The 25623-nt window shown below is 52.4% G+C and overlaps 1 protein-coding gene across 1 annotated transcript in view; it reads right to left on the minus strand.

Annotated features, from left to right (window-relative positions):
* The window catches only part of CIB2 (calcium and integrin binding family member 2), a 28201-nt gene extending 4107 nt beyond the window's left edge, over positions 1-24094 (minus strand). The window contains exons 1-5 of the mRNA XM_064267214.1: positions 23994-24094; positions 15453-15487; positions 8480-8591; positions 4375-4522; positions 82-277 (exon numbers count right to left, since the gene is read on the minus strand). Coding sequence (XP_064123284.1) covers positions 82-277; positions 4375-4522; positions 8480-8591; positions 15453-15487; positions 23994-24044 — 542 coding nt within the window. The 5' untranslated portion in view covers positions 24045-24094. The remainder of the gene's footprint in view (positions 1-81; positions 278-4374; positions 4523-8479; positions 8592-15452; positions 15488-23993) is intronic.
* Between the last annotated feature and the right edge of the window lie 1529 nt (positions 24095-25623).

Consider the following 25623-nt stretch of genomic DNA (forward strand, 5'->3'; position numbering starts at 1 on the left):
TGGGGCCCCAGGAGGCCAGGCTGCCTGGCTATGCCCCCACATTCAGGCCTGCCCTAGCCCAGCCCCTCAGGGCAGTGGCACCTGAGAAAGTCAGGAGCCTTGGCGATCATGTCCTCAAAGTCAGCAAAGCCCAGCTTGCCATCGCCGTCCAGGTCGGCCTCCTCGATGACCTTGTCACACACAAGCACCACCTCTTCCTCATCCAGCTCTGACTTGGTGAGCCGGGCCAGTGTCATCTCCAGGTCCTCCTTGCAGATGAAGTTGTCAGTGTTGAAGTCTGTGGGGGATGGAGATGCTCCAGCAGGGCTAGGTCTCCTCAGAGATTCCAAAGGTCCTGCCCTACATCACCTCCTCCTGAGTGGGTTGTACCTGATACCCCCACCAGCCTCTGGAGTCCCCAAGGCATCTCCACATGCCCTCTGGGGACACTGGATCCTTGTCCTGGCTGACAAAGCCCAAGGTGTTCTCTGGGTCCCAGTCCACCTAGGGGAAAGGCCTCAGCACCCACAAGTCATATTTTAAATACCCACATCCAACAAATTAACATTCACAGCAACTCACAACAAAACTTCAAAATGACTGTACCCACAATCTCATCCTAAGAGTTCAAATCTGAGGCTACCTGGGAATTTCAGGCCTAGGCCAAATGGCCCTCCTGGCCTCACCCCACAATAGACCCTATTTTACCTCTACATCCAAGGAAACCAAGGCCCAGAAAGGCCTAGTGATTTAATCAAGGTCTGAAAGCCACTCAGAGTCGGGGCTGGGATCCCGATCCAGGCCTGTTTGTCTCTAAGCTGCCCCACACTGCCTTGGGCGGGTCCTGAGTCAGGCACGTGGGGTCAGGAGACTCAGAAGTCCCTTCAAGGAGGGGCCTCATGTCTGACCTGAGTGCGCTCATACCAGGGAACGTGGATTGATTCTACCTCGCAAAAGGCACTACTGCTGCCAAATGGTTCACAGGCCCTAACATCCTTCTTCACTGTTTCCAACTCACCCACCAGGCCTCTGCACATGCCTGGGGTGGGTGCCCTTCCCATTTATCTGTCCAGCAAACTCCTATTTATCCTTCAAGCCTCTGCTCAAATATCATCTCCTGGGATGGGAGGCTTCCTAGATATAGGGGCTCCCCCACTGAGTCCCCCCTGCACACCGATCAAACCCTGACATTAATGGTAGTGATGAAAATCATAACTGTTAATGTTATCGAGCACTCTCTGTGCCTGGGAGTGTTACACACTCTATTTCATTTAAGTTTCTAAACCCTATTAAACAGGTACCATGAGAGTCCCCACTATACAGATGAACAAACCAAGGCTTGGAAAGGATGAGTAACCTGCTGAGGTCACATCCTGGTCAATGTGGACCCTGGAGACGAAGCCCTTGACCAGTACCCTACACTGTCTGTCTCCTGCACTGGCTTATGAATGCCCCTGGGGCAGAAACTAGCTGCGACTCATCTTTATCCTTAGTTCTCTGGAAATATCTGCTGGCTGGCTGGATCAATGGGCGGATAGGATGGATGGGATGGATGGGATGGATGGATGGATGGATGGATGGATGGATGGATGGGATGGATGGGATGGATGAATGGGATGGATGGATGGGACGGATGGATGGATGGATGGATGGATGGATGGATGGGATGGATGGATGATGGGATGGATGGATGGATGGATGAATGGGATGGGATGGATGAATGGAATGGGATGGATGGGATGGATGGATGAATGGGATGGGATGGATGGGATGGATGGATGAATGGGATAGGATGGATGGGATGGATGCATGGATGGATGGATGGATAGATGGATGGATGGATGGGATGGATGGATGGGATGGAATAGATGGGATGGATGGATGAAGGGGATGGGATGGATGGATGGGATGGGATGGATGAATGGGATGGGATGGATGGGATGGATGGATGGATGGGATGGATGGATGAATGGGATGGGATGGATGGGATGGATGGATGAATGGGATGGATGGATGAATGGGATAGGATGGATGGGATGGATGGATGGATGGGATGGATAGATGGATGGGATGGAGGGAGGGATGGGAGGGATGGAGGGAGGGAGGGAGGGAGGGAGGGATGGAGGGATGGGATGGATGGGATGGATGGGTTGGGATGGGATGGGATGGGATGGGATGGGATGGGATGGGATGGGATGGGATGGATGGATGGGATGGATGGGATGGATGAAGGGGATGGGATGGATGGATGGATGGGATGGATGGGATAGATGGATGGGATGGATGGATGGATGGATGGGATGGAAGGATAGGATGGATGGGATGGGATGGATGCATGGGATGGATGGATGGATGGATGGATGGATGGATGGATGGATGGGATGGATGGATGGATGGACGGATGGATGGATGGATGGAATGGGATGGGATGGATGGGATGGATGGATGAATGGGATGGGATGGATGGATGGATGGATGGATGGATGGATGGGATGGATGGATGGATGGGATGGATGGATGGGATGGATGGATGGGATGGGATGGATGAATGGGATGGATGGATGGATGGAATGGATGGATGGATGGATGGGATGGGATGGGATGGATGGGATGGATGATGAATGGGATGGGATGGATGGATGAATGGGATGGATGGATGGATGGGATGGAAGGATGGATGGGATGGATGGACGGGATGGATGGATGGATGGGATGGGATGGACGGGATGGATGGATGGATCCCTATAGGGTTGACAAGATGGGAGTTCCTCTGTTCATTTTATATGAGGAAACTAAGACCTAGGAAAGACTTGATCCTTCTCTAGAGATCAGACCACAAGCCACTTCAGCATCAGACCCCAGGATACCAGCTGCCCTTCCCCACTCTACCCCCCAGCTCAGAGCTACGAGGGAGCTATGGTTCTCCCTTGACCTGTTCCCAGGCCTGCCTGCCCGTTTGCTCTGCCCCTCCTCCTCTATGGCAGACGATCGTCCTTCCCAGGAGCTATGCCTGTGGGGTCAGAGACTGGAGAGACAATGGGTGGAATCTGAAGAGCTTTTCACATTGCCATGTGGATACCGTGTATAGGGGGTAGGCAAGGCGGGCACTGTCTTTCTGATAAGCAAACACAATGTGAGTGCACAGATGTATCTAAACCAAAATCCTCTGAAATAAACACATGAAAACTACAAAAGGAAAAAAACAACCAGGTATAGTCCCCATAGGACTGCTCGGTTGTTAACCAAAAGGTCAGTCTTTTGAACTTACTAGTGACTCCATAAGAGAAAAGACCTGGCAACCTGTTCCCATAAAATTACAGCCTAGGGAACCCTATGGAGCAGTTCTACTCTGTCCTATGGGGTCGTTATCAGTCAGAATCGACTTGACGACACACAGTAACAACATAATCCCCACAGGCTCATGATCCATGGTTGAGCAAAAGTACCAAGGAAGGGCCTTTGGTTTGGTTTGCCCCTGACTCCTCTAGACCAGGACAGGTTCCAGTCCCTCCCTGGTGCTTGGAGTCCCCATCTGAGACCTGTCTGAGGATTTAACACCAGTCCCCGCAGACCTGTCAAGCCCACAGGACAGCACAAGGTGGAAACCCTGTGGGTGTTATGTTGTCTCACTTCCACTGTTGGAGAACCATGGGCTTCATGGTGCTCTGGTGCCCTCTGGTGGCAGATGGGATGCAGGGCTGAAGGCTGGGCTGGAGAGAAAAGAGGTGGCCCCACCCCTGGCTGCACTGGGCGAGAGGGGCCTCTGGGAGCTTCTTCCCATCTGGGAGGTGAGGCTGCTGGAAGCTTGGCCTCATCACCATGGCGAAGCCTCCTCTCCAGCCCCTGGCTTCAGTTTGGCTCCCCTAGTTCATACCTCCAGGCTGCAGAATGGTCTTTCTAGAATACTGAGCTGCCCTTTCTCATATGAAACTCTGCAGTGGTTCCCCAGTTCCCTGAGACAAGGTCCAAACTCCTTGGCTCCTCAAAGCCTGGCTCCAATTTATCTCTCGATTCCAACTGCCCCCTTCTCCCATGTTCCAAACCTCCCATGTGCTCACCAAGCCTGCACTTTCTTGATTCCTTGTCTTCACATGCTGCTCCCTCCGCCCCTACCTCTCCTCTCATCCCGCCAGGCCCTGCCTAAATGTCACTCATGTGACTCCTCCTCACACTAACCACCCCCACCGTGGGTGGGCCGAGTCCCTCCCTCCCGCTGTTCTCAGGACCCCTCACTCAATGCCTCCTGTGCACTATCTCTCTCCCTTGGCCACCCCACAGGAAGGTGCTCTTCAGCCTCACTACTCTCAGAGTCCTGCAGGGACAGCCAGCAAGAACTGTTAATGGCCCCAAATGCTGCCGCCCTCCAGGCCCTCTGCTCCTCCAGACCCTCATTACCGTAGATCTTGAAGGCGTAGTTGGCCTTGAGATCACGAGGAGCTGACTCACAGAGCACGGAAAACATGTCCACAAAGTCATTGAAGGTGAGGTTCCCCTCGCCGTCCTCAGAAAAGGCCTCCACGATCCTTTCCTTGAAGGGATTCTCCTAAAGAAAAGAGCCGCAGCAATCACCACGGGAGCAGGCTAACTGAGAGGGCTCCAGCGTCTACTGCTTACACCCTACATGACTTGGACGAGTGACCTAATCCTTCTGAGCCTCAGTTTCCCTATCTATAAGCCCCAAATTCATTGCCATCAAGTCGATTCGGACTCAGTGACTCTACAGGACAGGGTAGAACTGCCCCCCATAGGGCTTCCAAAGCTGTAATCTTTATGTAAGCCAACTGCCACATCTTTCTCCTGCTGAGTGGCTGGTGGGTTCGAACCACTGACTTTTCCGTTAGCAGCTGAACACTTAACCACTGTGCTATCAGGGCTCCTTTTCCTCATCTATAAAATGGCAATAATAGTAAGACTTACCTGATTGGGTTGTTGTGAGGAGTAAATGAGTTATCAAAACTAAAACCTGCTGTCATCGAGCAGATTCTGACTCACAGTGACCCTATAGGCAGAGGCGTAACTAAGGTACGGCAGGTATTGCACCACCTCTGGGTGCGTGGTGCCGCCAAGCAGTTTTTATCCACCCAGTACTGCCAGCAGCATATCTATGGAAAATGGCGCCCATGGCAAGCACTGAAATTGTACCTCTGTCCAAACATCTAACAGCGCTCTTTTAGATAACTTTACCATAATATCGGCTCAAAAATGCAAGTCAAGCTCATTAATCCTTTTTTTTAAATTGTGCTTTAGGTGAAGGTTTATAGAGCAAATTTAGTTTCTCATTCAAAAATTTATACAAATTATCTGGTGACATTGGTTACAATCCCCACATGTGTCAGCACTCTCCCCCTTTCTCTTTCTACCCTGGGTTCTCCCTGTCCATATGTCCAGTTTTCCAGTCCCTTCTCGCTGTCTCGGCTTTGTTTTTGGGCAGTTGTTGCCCATTTGGTCTCATGTACTTGATTGATCTAAGAAGCATGTCTCTCATGTGTGTTATCGTTTGTTTTATAGGCCTACCTAATCTTTGGAAACCCTGGTGGCATAGTGCTTAAGAGCTATGGCTGCTAATCAAAAAGTCAGCAGTTCAAATCCACCAGGGGCTCTTTGGAAACTCTATGGGGCAGTTCTACTCTGTCCCATAGGGTCGCTATGAGTTGGAATTGACTCCATGGCAACAGGTGATCATTGGCTGGGAACCCTGGTAGCGCAGCGGTTAAGAGCTTGGCTGCTAACCAAAATGTTGGCAGTTCAAATTCACTAGTTGCTCCTTAGAAACCTTGTGGGGTAGTTCTACTCTGTCCTATAGGGTGGCTATGAGTTGGAATCGACTTGACGGCAATTGGTTTTATCTTTGGCTGAAAGGTGAACTTCGGGAGTAGCCTCAGTCCTGAGTTAGCAGGATATCCAGGGGCCATAGTCTTAGGGGTTCCTCTAGGCTTTGTCATACCAGTAAGTCTGGTCTTCTTTGTTAATTTGATCTTTCGTTCTATATTTTTCTCCCACTCTGTCTGGGACCCTCCATTGTAATCCCAGCCAGAGCAGTCAGTAGTGGTAGCTGGGCACCATCTAGTTCTTCTGGTCTTGGGGTCACGTAGGCTGTGGTTCATTAGTCCTTTGGATTAATTGCTCCCTTGAGTCTATAGTTTTTTTTACTTTCCTTTGCTCTGAAAAGACTGATAGTTGTATCCTAGATGGCCATGCACAAGCTTTTAAGACCCCAGACGCTACTCACCAAAATAGGATGTAAGAACACTGTCTTTAAGAACTATGTTGTGCCAGTTGATGTAGATGTCCCGAGTTCATTAATCTCTTGATTAACACATTATTGTGCTTGAGGAAGGATGCTGGGCCATACCAGGTTAACAGAAACTGCTCCGTGGTGCCAAGCATCCAGGGCCGGTGCAATACCCTAGGTACGCCAGTGACTATAGGACAGGGTAGAACTGCCCCGCAGGGTTTCCAAAGCTACGATCTTTATAGAAGCAGACTGCCACATCTTTCTCCTGTGGAGCAGCTGGTGGGTTTAAACTGCCAACTTTTCAGTCAATGAGTTAAAAGTATGTAAAGTGTTGGTACAAGGCCTGGCACACATAATTGCTTGGCAAACATCATGTTATGTCCTGTTATATCATCTAGATAAGCATAAAAAGCTTAGCTGATCCAACATGTGCTCACTGGAGGCATCACCTGAGGCAGGGGCAGGGACTGGTCCACTGCCCAGCGGAGCACATGGAGGCTTTTGCCTCGATGTGGGGGGCTGTGTCCCCGGCAAGTGAAGACAACTGCTCAGGATACGGGGAGCCCTCAGCTCAGGTGTGTCATGCTAGGATAGTGAGAGGCAGAAGTAGGGAACCAAAGGGTCAAGTAACTGGACCAGGTGAAGCAGCAAGAGCCACAGAGCTGGTTCAGACCCCTGGCCAGCAATCACCCGAACCAAATCACCAAAGCTGTTGCTGTCGAGTCCGACTCATAGTGACCCTATAAGACAGAGTGGAACTGCCTCCATAGGGTTTCCAAGGTTGCAAATCTTTACAGAAGCAGATTGCCACATCTTTCTTCTGCAGAGTGGCTGGTGGGTTCGAGCTACTGATCTTTTGGTTTGCAGCCAAGTGCTTAACTACTGCTCACGAGGGTTCTTTAGCAATTACCCTGCTCCTGTGAATTCTCAGATGCTGCCTCCTGCAGGGAGCCATACTACCTACTCCACCCTCTGATCCCAGAGCACTCAGACTCCCTTCTCCTTCCACCCCACTGAGCCAGCCCCCACTCTGTGCCCAGCCCCAGGCCATCAGCGAGGCCTCAGAGACAAACCGCATGGTCCCTGCCCAAGGAGGGCCTCACATCCTCCAGTGATCCTCTGAGCTGGTCTCAAGCCCCTCTCTGCCAGCCTAGGCACTTCTCCAGGGCTGAGCCTGGGGCTCCCTGCCTCTTAGGGCTAAGGTTACATTCACATCCAGGCCCCAAGTCGATGCCAGGGGGTTCTCTGACCTCACCTCCTAGCCACACATCCCAGGCCTGGCCAGGGGCTATTTGCAAAGTCCCACAGCAACACAGAGCTTTGCCCAAAATGCTTTCTTAAGGTCAAATTGCACTTTACACTTGAAATAAGAAATACACTGATTTACACTGAATACTATTATTCAAATATTATTATGTTTGAAATAAATAATAAGGGTAACAAACTCACGAAATCAAAGTTTTATTTCAATATATAAGCGGTCTGTGGACCAGCAGCAGCAGCTGCCAGGGCTTTGAACCGGTTCAGTCCAGTTCGAACCCCAGCTGAGAATCTGTATTTCCAACAAGTTCCCAGCAATGCTAATACTGCTAGTTAGGGACCAATTCTGGAAACCACCAGTAGAGCAATGATTCTCAAAATTTATTATACATAAGAATCACCTGGGGATCTTGTTAAAACATTGATTCTGATTTAGTAGATCTACGGGTAGACATGCAAATTCTCAGCAGGGGTTCCAACTAGACGCAGCAGCGCTTGAGGGCTTATCAGAAAAGCAAAATCTCAGGCTCCACCTGGACCTGCTGAATTGGGATCAGCACTTTGACAAGGTCCCCAGGTCTCAGGTGACTGGTGTGTGCTTTAGAGTTTGCGAAGTGACCGCTATGTGTGACTATGCTGACTTCAGTGACAGGTCATGGCCAGATAGAGAGAAAAATTATCTTAAAAAGCAGATACAAGGTTAAACAGCTGGGGCCACTTAACAAAGGGCAACAAGTGAGCACAGGCCAAGAGCTCAGCAGACCTGGGGCAGCATCAAACCACAGTACCCTATGGAAACCTCATACGTGTAGCTCATTTATTCAGAGTGCAGATGGGGAAACTGAGGCAGAGAGGTTCATGATCCACTCGGAGCCACACAGCCCCTAAGGGTACAGCCAGGGTCGTGGTGCCTCTGCTGCCCTGCCCCATCCAGAAGCGCAGACCATCCCCTTCCACCACCCCCAACCCACCTGCCCTGCCCAGGAGCAGCGGCCTCTCCCGTACCCGGAGCTCCGGCATCTGGATGATGAGGCTCATGGGCACGTGGACGATCGGGCTCTTCCTGTAGTCCATCGGGACAAGGTTGGGGGCCAGCTCATAGAACCGTGCGTGGAGCCTGCGGGGGGAGCCGAGGAAAAGCACTGGAGACCGAGCCTCCAGGGATCCGACGCCACCCTACCTGCACCCTCTGCCTCGGGCACTTGAGACCCTCCTTGGCCAGAGCTGGTGAAGGGCCCAGGAGAGGCCATCCACTCCATCCATAGGCTATGGGGTTTGAGGGCAGGGGGTTCTGCCCAGGCCTCGCTGCTGATAACCAGATTGTGTTCTGGTCCTCTTTCCACCACCTACACACATACGCCCACCACCACCACCTCCTCTACCCCCGGGAACCTGCAACAAAATCTATTTTTTTCCCCCTTGATCTCTCATAAGGGTCTTCTGTGTGCCAGGCACTGGGTAAGAACTTAACACACTTCACCTCATTTAATCCTTCCTGCGACTGTGTGGACTGATACATTGTGAACCCACTTTACAGCTTAGCAAACTGAGGGCTAAAGAGGTAAGAGTGATTTGTTCAAGTCCACACAACTAGAAAGTACCAAGGGCTGTCGTTGGAACCCAGGACTGGAAATCCAGAGCAGAAACTCTTAACCACTTCTCCTCCTTCTGCTTCTGCTGTCTCTCACTCCTGAGGCTCTGTCTGAAGCCTTGGCCCAGTTCCTGGGCCCCCCAATCTAGGCTCCGAGGGTTGGGTCTCTGGAAGAGCTTCCAGCAGCCCTCAATTCTTGAGAAACCCCTGTGAATGGGCCACCCACAACCTCCCTTCAGCTGGGAGCCATTGGGACCAAGCCCTGATGGGTCAGGTACCCTAACTCCCTTTCTTTCCTCCCACCCCTGCTCAACTGCCTGGTGTGCAGGAATCCCCAAGCCTGGAACCCAAGCCTACCCCAAGATGTTGTACAGACCCCCAAGGGTGTGAGGCATCCTGCCTGATACCATCTCAGTTGGAAGCCCTCTGGCCCCACCCCCCACATTATTCAGTCCTGCTGCACTGTGTTCCCTTGTCCAGAGGATAGCCTCCCCCAAGGCAGGTACAAATTGTGTTCGGATGGAACTGTATCCATGAAGTGCTGCCAGATGGGGGACAACTGTAAGGGGTACTGACTGGAGGCTGAGGTAGGTACCCTGCCCAAGGTGAGGCCTGGGGCTGCTGGGCACTGGATGGAAGTGTGACCCCCATATCTCCCAGACCTGGTCCTGCCCTGACACCCTCAATGCCAGATCAACTCTGGTCATTTTTTGCTATGGTCTGACCCAATGACACACTCCCAGGCCCACCGTTAGAGGGTCTTTTAGCACAATCAGCCAACCCTCCACCAGATCCCACCTGATTCTTACCATCCTGCTGCCTCACCCTCTCTGGCAGGGTAAACGCAGAGTCTAACTTACCTCCCCAGCTCACACAGATAATGCCATCAGCCACCATTTAGCAAGGGCTCCCTCTGTGTGAATTGCTGTGTGAGTTACTCTATTTAATCTAATCTCCAAGCCACTCTGAGAGATAGGTATGAATGAATCTCCCCCATTTTCCAAGTGAGAACCCTGAGGCTCAGGGGGTGAAGTACCTGCTCTGAGTTACAGAGCCAATGAGCAGTGGACAGGGACTTGAACCCAGGCCCTCCAGATTCCAAACACCTGGCTCATCCCTGCAAGTCAGGCCACCTTCTTGACCACATCAGCACCTGGTTCAAGGTTTGATCAGGGTAAACCCAAAGCAAAAAGTCACAAGCCCACTTTTCCTGTCATGTATCCCAGGAAGAGGGTCTGAAATCACAAGAAGTTTCCAAGGGTTTTTTTTTTTTCCCCCTTCAGGGGAGAAAAAAATAAAAAACTTGTCCTTTGGGTAGAAGGGGGTCACAGATACCAGTGCAAGGGGATCAAGCTGGGACTGTCCACAAGAGGGCGCTCAAGAATTTCTTTGCTTCTTACATACTACAATGAAGAAAATTTTGCCCTTTTTTGTTTTCCTCAGACAATAGAACCAGGACTTAAGTTTCACGATTCATGTATCTGGTTTCATGTATTTTTGACAGATTCACTGCGTTTCCAATCACTACATTCCCCATTTCACCTCACTGCTCCCATGTTTTTGGGTGTTTCAGGGGTTGGTTCACACCTCCAAAATGACATGGGATGGCTACAGCGGGAGCTGGAAATTAGGCTTAGGTTTGAGCCCTGTGACACCTCTCCCTAGCTGTGCAGACTTGGGGAAGTGGGTGACCCATCTGAGTACAAATTTTCCTGTCAGTAAAACGGGAGAGTGCCTGCTTTCTTCACACTGTGAGGATTCAATCACCAGTTACCGCTGAGCTGATCCTAACTCATGGCGACCCCATGTGTGTCCGAGCAGAACCGCACTGCACAGGGTTTTCAGTGATTGACTTCATCGAAAGTAGATCACCAGACCTCTCTTCTGAGGCACCTCTGGGTGAACTAGAACCACCAACCTCTCAGTTAGCAGCCATAACCACCTGGCACTCAACTGGTAACTATTAGCATGCTATCTGCTGTGTCAGGGCCTCCCTGAAAGGCGTGGGCTTGGGGAAGGGGCTGTGGGTGCTTTGGCAGGGTTAAGGGAGTGTCTTCTGGGATGGGAAGGCCACCTTCTGCCCTGGCGCACACACAGATGTTCTGACTCCATGACCAAAGGGATCTTGGGCTTTTTTTTGTTTGTTTTTTAAGAAAAACAGATGATCACATTTGACCCAAAGAGAATTTGAAAACTCAAATCCCTGTGGGAGAAACTCCAGAAACTATCAAAGGACTGCCTCTCTGTCACCTCTCACTCCCCCAAAATGAGCACTGAGTTCAATAATATTTACATATTAGTCTTATCAGACCTTCGAGGACCGGAAATAATACCTATGCTACTTAAACTGCTCAGAGCATAGGGGAGAAAAGTGAAAGCTTCCCCGTTTCTTTTTGAAAGTTAATAAATAAAAAGAAAAAACCCTGATACCAGAGCCTTATAGGCATCTAAAATGGACCAACGGCACTTACACATACAGATGTAAAAATCTTATAAAATACATATTGGTAAATCAAGTCCAGCAGTATTTAAAAGAATTAATATGTTAGGACCAAGTAGGATTTATTACAGAGTCCCTGGGTGAGGCAAATGGTTGACGTGCTCAGCTCCTAACCAAAAGATTAGAAGTTTGAATCTACCCAGAGGTACCTTGGAAGAAATGCCTGGAGATCTACTTCCAAAAAATCAGCCATTGAAAACCCTATGGAACACAGATCTACTCTAACACATATGGGATTGCCGAGAGTTAGATAGTTGGCAACTTTTTTTTTTTTTTTAGGATTTATTCCAGAATGCAAGGATAGTTCAATGTTTGGAAATCTAGGAATATAAATCATATTAATAGGCAAAAATACTTCATCAAGTTGATAGATCCAGTAAAAGCATTTAAAGGACTGAACATCCATATGGTTGTATGGACACAGAAAAATGCCTGAAAAGTTACCACAATGTTTACACTGACTGCCCCTGTGAGGTAGGAATGAAGAGGGGTGATGAGACTTAGGCCGACTTTCACTTATTACTTTATCTACATGTTATGGACTGAATTGTGCCCCCCACAAATATGTGTCAACTTGGCTAGGCCAAGATTCCCAGTATTGTGTGGTTGTCCACCATTTTGTGATCTGATGTGATTTTTCTATGTGTTGTAAATCCTAACCTCTATGAGGTTAGGATTAGAGACAGCTGTGTTAATGAGACAGGACCCAATCTACAGGATTAAGTTGTATCTTGAGTCAATCACTTTTGAGATACAAAAGAGAGAAGAGAGCAGAGAGGAGGGGGACCTCATGCCACCAAGAAAGAAGACTGGGAACGGAGTGCATCCTTTGGACACGGGGACCCTGTGCTGAGAAGCTCCTAGACCAGAGGAAGATTGACGACAAGGACCTTCCTCCAGAACTGACAAAGAGAGAAAGCCTTCCCTGGAGATGGCGCCCTGAATTCAGACTTCCAGCCTCCTAGACTGTGAGAGAATAAATTTCTCCTTGTTAAAGCCATCCACTTGTGGTACTTCTGTTATAGCAGCACTAGATAACTAAGACATTACATCTGAATTGTTTGAATTTTAAAAAGTAACACGACGTGTCTGGTTGCCTCTATGAACAACTGCCTCCTCTGCCGTGAGACCAGAAGAACTAGATGGTGCCCTGCAACTATTACTTTATGTTTTGATCAAAGACTCTATAGAAGGATGCTGATCAAAAGGTGAGGCCCCCTCTACTGTTCTCATGTCTGGTCCATTCCCCTCCATCCAGATGGAACAACTGAGGCCCAGGGCCTGGAGAGGGCAAAGGCAACACACAAGCCAGCGGCAAAGCCAGGTGGGCCAGACTCGGGCCTCTGCTTGTGTCTTCCCCCCAAAGGTCCTTTTGGTGCTGCCCCCTCCCATCCCCTCTACCCCTGGTAGATGGCTTTCTTGGTAAGCTGCATGCTGAGTACACCAGATGGCAATGAGGAAACTTGAGCAGCAGCTTTTCTTTGCAGCCAGGGGCCTAGCTCTCTGTGGCAGCCTCAGGTCAGTGATACTGAGTCACAGATAACCATCGGCCCAGTCCCCACCCTAGGTAGATCCAATTGCTCCCCAAGGCCTAGCTCTTCCACCTGCACACTGAGCCACCCCCATCCAGCTACCCACCCCATTCAGCAACCTTCCTTTCTATAGTTAAGAGCTTAGGGCTTAGACGCCCCTGCTCCCCGTTCAGCTGGCCTCCTGAATACCCGCTTTGTACAGACTCAGCCAGGGCCTCAATGAGTTTGCCTATTGTTTATTTTTTCCATCTTTTTAAAAAAATTATGCGTGACACATGATTACTGTAGAAAAATCAGAAAATAAAACAAGCCAAGAGAAGAAGGAAAAAATGACTCATAATCCTACCACACAGAAATAACTATAGTGAAACCTGTGAGAGCTAGAACTTGACAGGACTGCCTTGTTTTTTAGCCTTTTTCCTGGCCTAACCTTTGAGCCCCCTGCCCCACAGATGACCCTGTTGCTCTCAGTCAGCTACTGGGGCCTGTGTCCTGTTCCTGCTGCTGACAAGCCTGGAATGGTCTTCTCTGACCAACTCTGCCGTCCTATACCTATCTGCTATTCAAGTGTTCACCTGCAGCTACCAGGACGCATGCCCACTGCCAGGGGGAGGCCTGGGCAGCCAGGCACATGAGCCCATGACAAGCCCATACAGCAGTGTGTGACAGTGAGGGTGGTGGGGAGTTGGAGGGACTTACAAAGGAGATGGCCTTGAAGTTGTGTCTTGAAGGTGGCACAGGAGCGCACTGGGTGGAGGAGATGAGAAGGGCACTCAGGTGGCAGGGCAGCCTGTGCCAAGACCTGTGGGCAAGGTACTTTTGTGGCTAGAACAGAAATGGTTGGGGGCCTCTGAAGACAAGCAGCCTGGGTTTGGCATTGACAGAGGGGGAGGGGCTCAGGGGGTAGTTCCTGGCAAGAGGAGGAATGTGGTAAGACTCAAATAGGGTTTGTGCCAATTCTGAAAGGTAAGCGGGAACATGAGAAAGCTGGGGCAACGACTGTGTTGTTACAGTTCTGAGAACCGTCCTGTGCAAATGGGGGCCCCTGCCCCACACATCACTCAACCTCCAAATCCCATTTATCAAACCCCACACCCGGTGGCACCGCCATCCGGCAGTGCTATCAAGGTAGGTATCATTATTCCCATTTTACAGAGGAAGAAACTGAGGCTCAGGGAGGGTCAAACGCTTGGCCAAGGCCGCAGAACTGGGAAATGGAAGCAGAGCCCAGGTCTGCTGATGCCAGAGCCTGGGGGCTTTGGCTCTCACCATGCCTCTCTGAAGTGAGGTACCCCTGCCCAGCAAGGCACAGGTTTGAAGAACAGCCTGGGCAGGGAGGAACAGCTGGGGGGCCCTGCCTGCCAGAGCAGAGTGGCCAGGGCACAGCTCTCCTGGGAAGCTGGACCAGGCTCTAGTTCCAGCCTGTCCATCGATCTCCAGGGAAAGTGAGCCTGAGACCTTGCAGCTTTTAGTGCCACCTGATAGCCCAGGCAAAGGGGCCCAGAGAGGCCGCGGGAGCCAGGTTTCCTGGCATTCTGTGATTTCTACCCACTGTCCAGCCCAGGGCCCTGAGGCTGCCAGCCCCCTTCATCTCTCCAGTCTATGCCCACACCTACCACTCCAAGGAGAAGGGCTGCGCTGGGAAGAGAGGACACCCCTGGTGGACAGGCCAGGATGCTCGGGGCACTGAAGGCCATGCCCTTGACTTTTGGACCTCCCAGGAGCTGGGAGGATGATAGAGCCAGAGGACCTGGTCTAACAGACAGGGAGTCTCCACTGCAGCAGGCCCCTGACACAGTGAATAGCAGAGAACCCAGCGCCAGGAGACCAGGTCTCCAGTCACTGGCTGCGTGGCTTTCATCAAGTTGCTAAGCTCTATCTATAAAATGTAGATAAAAGGATTTTCTTTTATAAGGTCACAAAACAAAAAAAAAAATCATTGCTGTTGAGTCAATTCTGACTCATAGCGACCCTGTAGTACAGAGCAGAACCAAGGCGTGCCTGGTGGATTTGAACTGCTAACCTCCTGATTAGCAACTGTAGCTCTTACCCACTACGCCAAGGTTTCCTCTTATAAGGTCACAGTGAGGATTAAATGAAAATGTGCTCAAAGTCATTCATACAGAGCCTGGCACGCAGTTAGCAGATGCTCAATTCCTGGCAGAAGGACCCACGGCCCAGGGGGTAGGAGTCCCTGAGTCTACACAGCAGCCCAACGGTGGAGCCGAGGCCTGAACCTGGGTCCTGACAGAGGCTGGTGCTCTTCCTCAGCTCCCCCAGTCCAGCCAGCACACGTGGGGGCCCCAGCCCCCACCCAGTCCCAGCTCCAAAGAGCAAACAGGAAACCACACTTACTTGAGGATGTCCTTCTTATTGAAGAAGCTGCAGTCCTGTTGAGGGAAAACACACACACACACATAGTCAGTTGTACAGGTCCCAGGCTCCTTCCTTCCTCTGAGCCACAGGGCCTCATGGGAAAGCCCTGGCCTGGGGCAGAAGAGCTACTGTTACCCCACCCTCCTCCCTGGGGACAGCAGATTTATTGGGTTCTGAGCTAGCCCTGGGGGAACCCCATACACGGAGGATTGCATGGCAGGCTAAGGGCTCCATTTAGGAGGAAGCTGGTGCCTTCAAAGGTGGGCGTGCCGACTTAAGGGGCCAGTGAGGCTCCCTGCGGGATAATGGGGAGTGACAAGGAGACGACTCAGGAAGCAGATCCGGGAGCGGTGATGTCAGGGCACCACGCTGCACAGCTGCAGTGAATGCCATTCACATTGTGGCCCCTGGGAATGGTGCCCTGGGGAGGTGGGCAGCGTGAGCCCCAAGTGGCTGCAGGCAGTAGCCCCTTGCTCAGAAGTTGAGAGTTCCAGGCCTACAGGCTGGGGAATCATCAGCATATACCTGGCATCTGAAAACCGAAAACCAAACCCATTGCCGTCAAGTTGATTCTGATTCGTAGAGACCCTATAGAACAGAGTAGAACTGCCCCATAGGGTTCCAAGGAGTGGCTGGTGGATTCAAACTGCCAACCTTTTGGTTAGCAGCTGAGCTCTTAACCAGGGCTTCTGAAGCCACAGGAATAGATGAGTCACACAGGGGCAGGAGTGGAGAGGCCTGGGGTATGGGAAGTGACCGGAGCGAGGAAGGGAGGGGGACCAGAAGGGAGAGGATCAAGCCCTGCAGAGGAGCCAGTAACATCTGGTTTGACACTGAGGGGACCCCAAGTGGGCATTACTCAGGGTGGGGGCAGCGCTTAGCTCCAAGGTCATCCTAGACTCTAAGCTTATCTCCTGGGGCCCCGCCTTCATCTTGATGACCTGCCTCCTGCAGTCACGTCACTGTGCACAGCCTGGCCTGCCCAAGGTCATCATCAGCCACCTGGAGTCTGTGATGATGGCTCCTACGCCAGGCCCTTGCCCAGTGCTTAGCATGGGGGAAGATGGCAACTTAGGCTCTGCAAAGGGGCCTCCAAAGGTGGTGTGCTGACCAGAGCTGGCTCTGAGGAGGGGCGAGTGGCCACAGCCCAGGCTGGAAGACAGCTAGGCTTGCCTTGGATGACTTCTGGAGCCACTGGGGTGACTGGATTGCACATTGAGGAAGACCGAAGAAGAGGCCACAGGATGCACACACATCTAGGGTTTCCACTGAGCACTACAGAACAGCTGGAGAGGCAGAGTTAGGGGAGCTTGCCAGGCCCTATTTAGCCCCACCGGTCCCTGGGTGGTACGGATCAACTATTAACCTAAAGGCTGGTGATTTGAACCCATCAATGGCACTGCAGAAGGAAGGCCTGGGGATCTGCTTCCGCAAAGAGTACAGCCAAGAAAACCCTAGGGAGCAGCTCTACTCTGTCAAATGAGGTCACCATGAGTCATAATCGACTCAACTGCAATTTTTTTTTGTTTTTTAGCTGCACGAGGCTGTTCCCCTGAGCTGTCTGCTGCTCCCTGGGAGTTGAGCTGAGGGGCCGCACTCTGCCTGGCCCTTCTTGGAAACTTAGGGGCCTTTCCTGGGGGCTCAGCTTTACTTTCTGGCAACAGGTCTTCTTTATGAGCCAGGAGAGGCTCAGTCCTGGGAAGCAGCACCCCTGACCAGCATAGACAGAAAACGCCCTGCCTAGCAGGTCTAAGACTCAGATAGGCGGAGGACTGCGAGGGGATTTCTCACCAGACCCCAGACACCTGGAGCAGGCAGTGAAGGTGGGCTAGCCGGGCCTTCCAGGTACAGACCTGCCCCCACCCCGGGGCTGGTTCCATAGCCTGAAGCTGCCCAGTGAGGTGGGCCAGGGCTCTCCCAACTAGCCTGGGGAGGGGGTGTCTTCCGCAGGCTGGGAATGGGGAGGGGTCCTGGCTGCTGTGTTCTTCTCCTCTGACCTGTTCTCTGCCCCCTCCTCTTTCTCAGCCCCTGGGTGGGAGAGAAGTATCCGAGCCCTTACTGGAGGGTTCTACTGGAAACAGAAGCAAAAGCTTTCCAAATAATCCTAGCCCCTTAGGCCCTTATTCAACTACTTACATCTCTCTACTTCAGCGGTCCTCAAGGGGTAGCTCCTACAGCAGCGGCCGGCGGCAGCAGCATCTGGGAGCTTGGTGTAAATGTAGATTCTCAGGTCCACCCCAGCTGGACAGAATCAGAAACTCTGGGGGAGGGGGGGCCACAATCTGCATTTGAACAAGCCCTCCAGGTGATCCTGATGCTTGCTCACCAGTGAGAACCACTGCTCTAGAGCACAGGTTCTCAACTCTGGGGATACATTACAATCCCCGGGGAGCTTTTAAAAATCAGTGACCCAGTGGGACCCCAGACCAATTAAATCAGAATCCCTGTAGTGGGATCAAGGCTTGAGTGATTTTCAAAGCCCCTGAGGTGATTCCAGTGCACGGGCCAGGCTGAGAACCAGGGCACATGGACCTGGTATGGTACTAGGAGTTCTTAGTATACAATTATACAATTTTGTTTAATCCTCTTCTCTGGCCCATCGGGCATTTTCTCCCCATTTTATGGATGGGAAAAATGAGGCTCAGCAAAATGAAACAGCTTGCTCTAAACTGCACACGCAGCTTAGGAGGGCTGGGACTGGAAGTCAGGACTGTGTGTTCTTGACCACTGCCCCATGACTGCAAATAAAAACACCTTACGCCAACCTCTCCACGTCCTACCTGGCACACAGTAGGTGCGCAATATAGATTTCTGGGATGAGTGCCAGACTTTTCCGTGTATGTCTTCCACAGAGGTTATATTTCAATGGTTACAGAATATCCACCGAAGGCATTGCCCTTGTTAGTCTAACCTCTCTCTTCTTTCAGAATGTTTAGCAGCTGTTTCCAGGTTTTTAACATTACTTGATAGATAAAGCTGCTGCGGACCTGTGCATCAACGAATGTTTTGCTTTTTCTTCTGCTGACCTGCTTCCCTAGGACTCATAACAGGGAGGCAGCCCCTAAAAGCTTTTCAGGGCTTTGAGTAGCCTGGCAGCGTGGTAGAGAAAAAACGACAGTAGGTTTAGTCCAAAAAAGACTCAAATTCTAGTTTGCTTTGGACCCTCAGGCAAGTCAGTCTGCTTTCTGAGCCTCAGTTTTTGCATCTGTAAAGTGAGGATAGTGCCTCTCTGAAGGGGGTAGTGTGAGGAGCAATGAGATAAGGTGCAGGAAACCTATAGGTCACAGCTGATGGGGGTTCTCTCTTCCTCTGATCCAACACCTCCATCCACTACCCCACGTCCTGGGTCACCTCCCTGGAATCTGCAGCTCTGTGTCTGTCCCCTCTGAAGTCACCAAACGAAGGTCCTGCCCACCTCCACACACAGTTGCCCAGGGAGCTACAGCTACATCTGCAAGAATTCTTCCTTGTACTCCTCTCAGAGAGCAAGTGCCACCGACACCGCTTGTCTCCTGACAGTTCATAGGGATGGGTCTTCAGGCCAGGGCCCCAGCTAAGGTTAGGGTCATAAGGGGTGGAACTGGGGTAAGGAGGGAGCCAAGCCCAGTACCGGTGGGCCCTCTAGGCTCTGGTAGCAGAAAACAGCCCAAAAGGGCAGGCTCGGCTTTTATAGCAAAAGACGTGTTCTTCTGCCTTTAAGCCTGTATTCACCCTAATCCCCCAACCTGGAGTGCCTTCCTCTCCTCCCAACTTTTCCAAATCCTTTCCATTCTCCAAAGCTCAACTCAAGGGCTGCTTCCTCCAGGTGGCCTCCTGCCTACTATCTCATACCCAAAGGGTCTGCAGTGCCAGTGTCAGGAGCCGAGACACAGCTGGGTCCCATCCTCCATCCAGCATGCCAGCTCAGGCCTCCCCACTGTCCATCTGACCACCACACTGGCTCTCAGCCAGGCTCCAGAGCGATCTCAGGTGATCCCGACAAGGGCCCTGTGCCATGAGCACAGCAGGGTTAGTAGTTATTCCCAATTTAGAGGTGGGGAACACCGAGGCTCAGAAAGGGACAGTGACTTACTGAGGCCTACAGCATCAACTGCCCATCTACGACTTGAACCCAGGACTTCAGAATCCCTGTCTGGAGTTCTTTCCTCTCCCGAGAGCTGGACGTTAACAAGTGTTCATTTGTTCATTCATTTGCCAACATCCTTCTAGTGGCTCGTCTGTGCCTAGGTAGGGGACACACGGGGGGAGACAGGGTGTAAACAGGTGGTAATGGTAATGACCAAGAATAAACCAGACTGTGGCCACAAGAAGCTTGTGTGTGTGTGTGTGTGTGTGTGTGTGTGTGTGTGATGAAGAGGTGAGGGGTGGGCACCAGCGGAACAAGGGCAGAGGGGACGGGGTGCTTGGCTAGAAGCCCTTCAGTGTGCCTAGAACTTGGGGTGCCATGGGGAGGGGAGTAAGAAATGAGGCTGGAGTCTTAAAAGCCTGTGAGCAGCCATCTAGGATACTCCACCAGTCTCACCCCTCCGGGAGCAAGGAAGAATGAAGAAAACTAAAGATACAAGGGAAAGATTAATCCAAAGGACTAGTGGACCACACCTACCATGGCCTCCACCAGGTGGTGCCTAGCTACCACCACTGACTGTTCTGACAGGGATCACAATGGAGGGTCCCAGACAAAGTTGGAGAAAAATGTAGAACAAAATTCTAACTCAAAAAGAAAGACCAGACTTGCTGGCCTGACAGAGACTGGAGAAACCCTGAAAGTATGGCTCCCTGGACACTCTTTTAGCTCAGTAATGAAGTCACTCCCCAGGTTCACCCTTCAGCCGAAGATTAGACAGGCCCATAAAACAAAACAAGACTAAAGGGGCACACCAGCCCAGGGGCAGGGACTACAAGGTAGGAGGGAACAGAAAAGCTGGTAATAGGGAACCCAAGATCAAGAAGGGAGAGTGTTGACATTGTTGTGCTGTTGTTAACCAATGTCATAAAACAATATGTGTACCAACTGTTTGGTACTGTTCTCAGTACCAACTGAGAAACTAGTCTGTTCTGTAAACCTTAATCTAAAGTACAATAAAAAAAAAATAATAATAATGCAACAACAACAAAAGAAATGAGGCTGGAGGCCGGCTGAGCCCAGGGACCCCGCTCAAGCTGTTGTTCCAAGGCACCATGGAATTCCAGGGAGAAGAGAGGTTCACAGCTGTGTTTTAGAAAGACCCTCCAACCGTCTGTATGCCGTGAACAACTCCCTAGGGCTTCCCACATCAACAGGGGATTGGTTAATATACATATGATGGCATTCTTTGTCCACAAATTATTTTTACAGAAAAAAATTGTTTTAGGCTGGGGATGCACATTGTGACTGTTGGAAGAAAGAAGAAGGGAGGAAGAAGAAAGGGGGAAAGAAGGGAGGGAGGGAGAAAAAGAAAACAGACTGGCAGAAGGTGGCGGGTGGCTGGAGGCAGATGGGGGATGAGGAAGTTGTAAGTTCAGTGGCAGGAGACTGAGGAGGCCTGGTCCAGGGCTGGCTGTGGGGATCTAGAGGGGATGCCTAGGTGAGACAGGAGAGAGGCTGAGTCACAGGACTTGCTCTTAACTGAAAACAGATTGAGGGAGAGTGAGGAGTCGGGTCCGCTGGAGGAGCAGCAGAGGGTTCTAGAGGAGGCAATGAGCCTGTTTAGGATGCGTTGGCTTGAGGGGCCTGGGGGTAGGTCTGGAATGCAGAGGAGTCTGGGCGGAAGCCTGATTCAGGAGAATCACCAGCACACACACACACGGGGAGGGTGGCGCCTTGCATTGGTAGCCCACTCACTGCCAGGCCGGGACTACAGCAGCCCTTGGGGCTCACTTGGGGAAGGGGGTTGCTATAACCCAGGGTCACCCCCACTCTGCCTGGCCCTGGCTGGCCAGTGGCTGGCTGGAGAACCAGAGGGAAGATGCGGGACTCTCAGGTTTCACAGCTCTCATTTCTCCCACCCCATCTGGTGAGGGCCAGCCAGGCTCTAGCAAAGGATCAGAACCCAATACCAGGGTTGGCTCCAGTGGGTAACCTAATGCCTGGCTGGTCTGAGCGGGAATATAGGCTCCCCACCCCCATGGGCTACTCACTTCACTTCTAAGCATGGTCAATGTGCCTGTGTGCCTGCCTGTGCCCACCTCCAAGCCTTTATCTACACTGTCCCCTCCACCTGGAAAGCCTCTTTCCAGCCCCTGCTGGGCAAAAGCCTAGCCATCTTTTAAGGGGTTGCTCAAGTGCTCCACTGTTTCTGAATCTGCCCTCCCCCTCCTCACCGGATGTCCCCTAGAGCACACTCCACCACCTGCCTCCACAAGCGCCACATTGGAGACGAGGGTCTGTCTCTCTAGGCTGTGAGGGCCGAGGACGAAGAGCACAATACCCACTCTGAGTGAAAGGTAAGCCTTGGAGTCCCCATTCAAATTCCTGTGTGAGCCCTGACTGGGCAGTGCCAGGTGGACCCTCAGCCTCCATTTGTTGTTGCTGTTATCTGCCATCAAGTCCGTCCCTGTCTCACGGAGACTCCATGCACAACAGGACAAAACCCTGCCCAGTCCTGTGCCATCCCTGTGATGGACTGCTGATCTGACTATTGTGATCCATAGGGTTTTCACTGGCTGATTTTTGGAAGCAGAACGCCAGGCCTTTCTTCCTAGTCCAACTTAGTTTGGAAGCTCCACTGAAATCTGTTTAGCATCATAGTAACACACAAGCCTCCACTGACAGACGGGTGGTGCTGCGCACGAGGGCACTGGCCAGGAATCGAACCGGGGTCTTCTGCATAGAAGGTGAGAATTCTACCACTGAACAGCCAATGTCCCCACAGGCCTCCATTTACTTCCCTGTAAAATGGGGCTGGGAGTCCCTGCTAGCTGAAAGGTTGGCAGTTCAAACCTACCCAGAGGTGCTTCGGAAAACAGGCCTGAGGTTGTTTCTGAAAAGTCACAGCCTTGAAAATCCTATGGAGCAGTTCTACTCTGGACAAATGGGGTCGGATCCACTTGATGGCAACTAACGATGACAATGACAAAATGGGGCTAATAATCGACCTCACTGTGATAATCAAGTGACTTGATGTACACAAGACATCTAGTACAGTGCCTGGCACACAAAGGTGCTCTGTAAATGTGGCTCCCTTCTTCCTTCCCAGGGCCTTACACCTGGAGCCGAGAAACGTGTGTTATTGACAACTAGGGCTTCCAGGAGAAGAGGCCTTAATTTTACCTCCACCCACATCAGAAAACCCATATTTCAAGCTCCCTTTCTTTCACACCAAAATAAAGACTCATGAAAGCAAAAGGCATTTACAGAGATCCAGCTGGTGCTCATCTCTCTCAGGTACACAGGAAATAATGCAGTCCAGGCCTGGAGGAGGCACCAGAGAGTGGCCTTGGAGGGCTATGAGTAGAAAGATCACCTAGAGAGACGGGGACAGGCATCCCAGGCCAAGGAAACGGTGTGGGCTAAGGAAGTGCAAATAGTTCTGGGGGAGGCCACAGACAGGGACAGGGATGGGACCTGGGGAAGCTGCTGTTGCAGAGGTGGACTGCACGGGCCACAAGGACTCTGGGCAAGCCCAGAGAGTTGGGATTCATCTGGTAGGAGGTGAGCAAAGCAGAAAAGTTTCCACATGGGTGGGAGGGCATTCGGATCTCTGATTTGGAGAGCTTGCTGGAGGTGAGTGCCTAGGAGGTACAGTTAATGCACTCTGCTGCTAACCCAAAGGCTGGCGGTTTGAGTCCACCAGAGGAGCCTCAGAAAAAAGCCCTGCCATTGAAAACACTATGGAGCACAGTCCTACCCTGGCACATATGGGGTTGCCATTGGTAGAAATCCATTTAAAGGCAACTGTTTACTGACCGCTGGGGGGAGGAGGCAGGGAGGCCTGAAGGGGTCTGAGGGAAGGGGTGCTAGGGCCTGAGAGAGCTTGGAGAGGTAGCCAGGTAAGGCTGGTTGCTAGTTTGCCTTCTTGCTCCAATTATTTCCATGCTGCCTCGAAGTTCTTGGGGCCAGAGGAAGAGACCCCACAAGAACAAGATCTCCTCAAGACCACATTTGGGGGCTGACGCACCCCACACCCAGCTCATTTCTGATTCACAGGCTAACCCTCCTGGGCTACCTCTTGCCCACATTTACCGACCCATCATCTCCGTGCCAAGGTGGGCGCTCAGACGGGTGGCTGGGGAGGGTTTTGGGTCCAGTCTGGGGGCGGGAATAAGAAGGCTGAACTGTGGAGAGGGAGGAGGGGTGGCTGGAGCAAGGCGCGCCTGGGAGAACCTTCCACCTAGAAAGCCCTCGCGTTCCACGGATGGGGAAACTGAGGTTCAGTGAGGGGAAGTCACCAGTCCAAGGTCACGGTGCAATCTGAAGGCAGAGGAAGGATCTGAACGGAGATGAACTGGCTTTCGAGAGGCCGCGGCAAGCGACGGGAAAAAGGGGTGAGGGGTGAGGGGCGGCGGGGCGCCGCTTCGCCGGCCGGGGTGCGCCGCGCTCACCTGATAGCTGTCCAGCTGTTCTTCGGTGAAGACGGTCTGCTTGTTCCCCATGGTGGCCGCGGCGCCGTCGCTCGCCCGCCCGGACGCCGCCTCCCATCCGCGGCGGCCGGAGCCCGCGCCCCGCGCCCCGCGCCCGCGGCCCTGGCCAGCCCAGCGGCCGGCAGCGTCCGACGGCTCCGGGCTCGCCGCCCCGCCTCGCCCCGCCCCGCCCCGCCCGGCAGAGGGCCTGGAGGGGGCGGGGCGAGGGCCTCGGAGCGGCGGCGACTCCGCCTCGCGGCGGGAAGAGGGCCGAGCGCCGGGCTTGGCGGCTGCAGCGCGCCCCGGGCCCGCCAGGGGGCGACGGGGCAGCGGGAGGAGCAGCCCCGCACGCCTGGCGTCTGCTCCCGCGCCAGCGCGTCGGGGGCGGGCCCAGGACTTACGGCCCGCGGAGCCGGGGGTGCGCCGAGGTGAGGGTCTGGGTCCTGGGAATAGCCCGAGGGGTGCACTGGGGCGGACGGAAACATCCTTGGTGCTTCTTGGGCGGGGTAGTCAGCGAGGAGCAGGCGAAGAGCCCTGAACCGTGAGTGCGGGGACCTAGCCGGGCCCCAGCTCTGCCACTGTCTCGCGTCGCGGCCTTGGGCTAGCCCCTCTCCTGAGCGCCCTCAGCAGAGAAAGAGGGGGTCAGTCGAGTTGACCTCCAAGGCCAGGCCTAGGGCGCCTCAGGCCCTCTGGGTCCCTTGGGGAGGAGGGCAGGATTGGTTTGGCTTTCCTTGAGTCAGTGAGACTTTAGAGCACTTAAGGGACTTACTGTGTCCAGAGAAGTGTGACAAAGGCCGGGTCGTTTTTTGGGGCCTGTGAGCCAATGCCATCCACCGCAGCAAACGGAGCCACCATTGACTAAATACTTTTTAGGGGTCCCATACGTGTGTGATTTCTAACCACGGGACGGCTCCATCCCTTAGGAATTATCTCCATTTTACAGGTGAGGAGACAGGCTGAGAGAGGTTCAGTAACTTGCCCAGGGTCCCACAGTGGGGAAGTAGCAGAACCTGGGCTGGACCCAGGCATTAGCTTAGCCCGCTATTCCTCACCTGCTCCTGAACTTTGATGAAGAGGTCCGGACTTTGTGCTTTAAAAGGAGTGATTTGCCATTAAGGTGACAAATAATGGTTCCTAAGCCATTGGCGAGCATGCATCAGAATAACTTGGGAGGCTGCAGCCAGGGTTTCTGATCTAAGAGGTCTGGAGTGGGGTCGAGATTTTGGGTGCCCAGCAAGTTCCAGGTGATGCTGCTGATCCCGGAACCTCACTTTGGGAATCGTTGCTTGGGCTGAAGGTTGGGGGTTCAAGTTTGGCAGCTCATCCCCGGTGCTTTTTACATTTCCCTTTCATTCCTGAGGTTCCTGGTTGGGGTTTCCCAGGGTTATTTTTGCCACCCTCAGATGAGGACAGGAGCCATCAGCTAAACAGACAAGCCATCTGTTGTGTCATCAGAGGCACAATTAGTTGCTGTCAGATGGGCGGGAGCAAGTCAGCAGCCCCAGGCATTGTTGACTGTCCTTCAGAGGCCTCCAGGCCATCCTTCATTCATTGTGGGCAGGTGCTGATGGAGGTCCCAGCCAGGAGAACCAAGGCAGGAAAGTGACCAGAA

This window comes from Loxodonta africana, chromosome 13 (assembly GCF_030014295.1).
Source record: "Loxodonta africana isolate mLoxAfr1 chromosome 13, mLoxAfr1.hap2, whole genome shotgun sequence".
NCBI classification, from domain to species: Eukaryota; Metazoa; Chordata; class Mammalia; order Proboscidea; family Elephantidae; genus Loxodonta; species Loxodonta africana.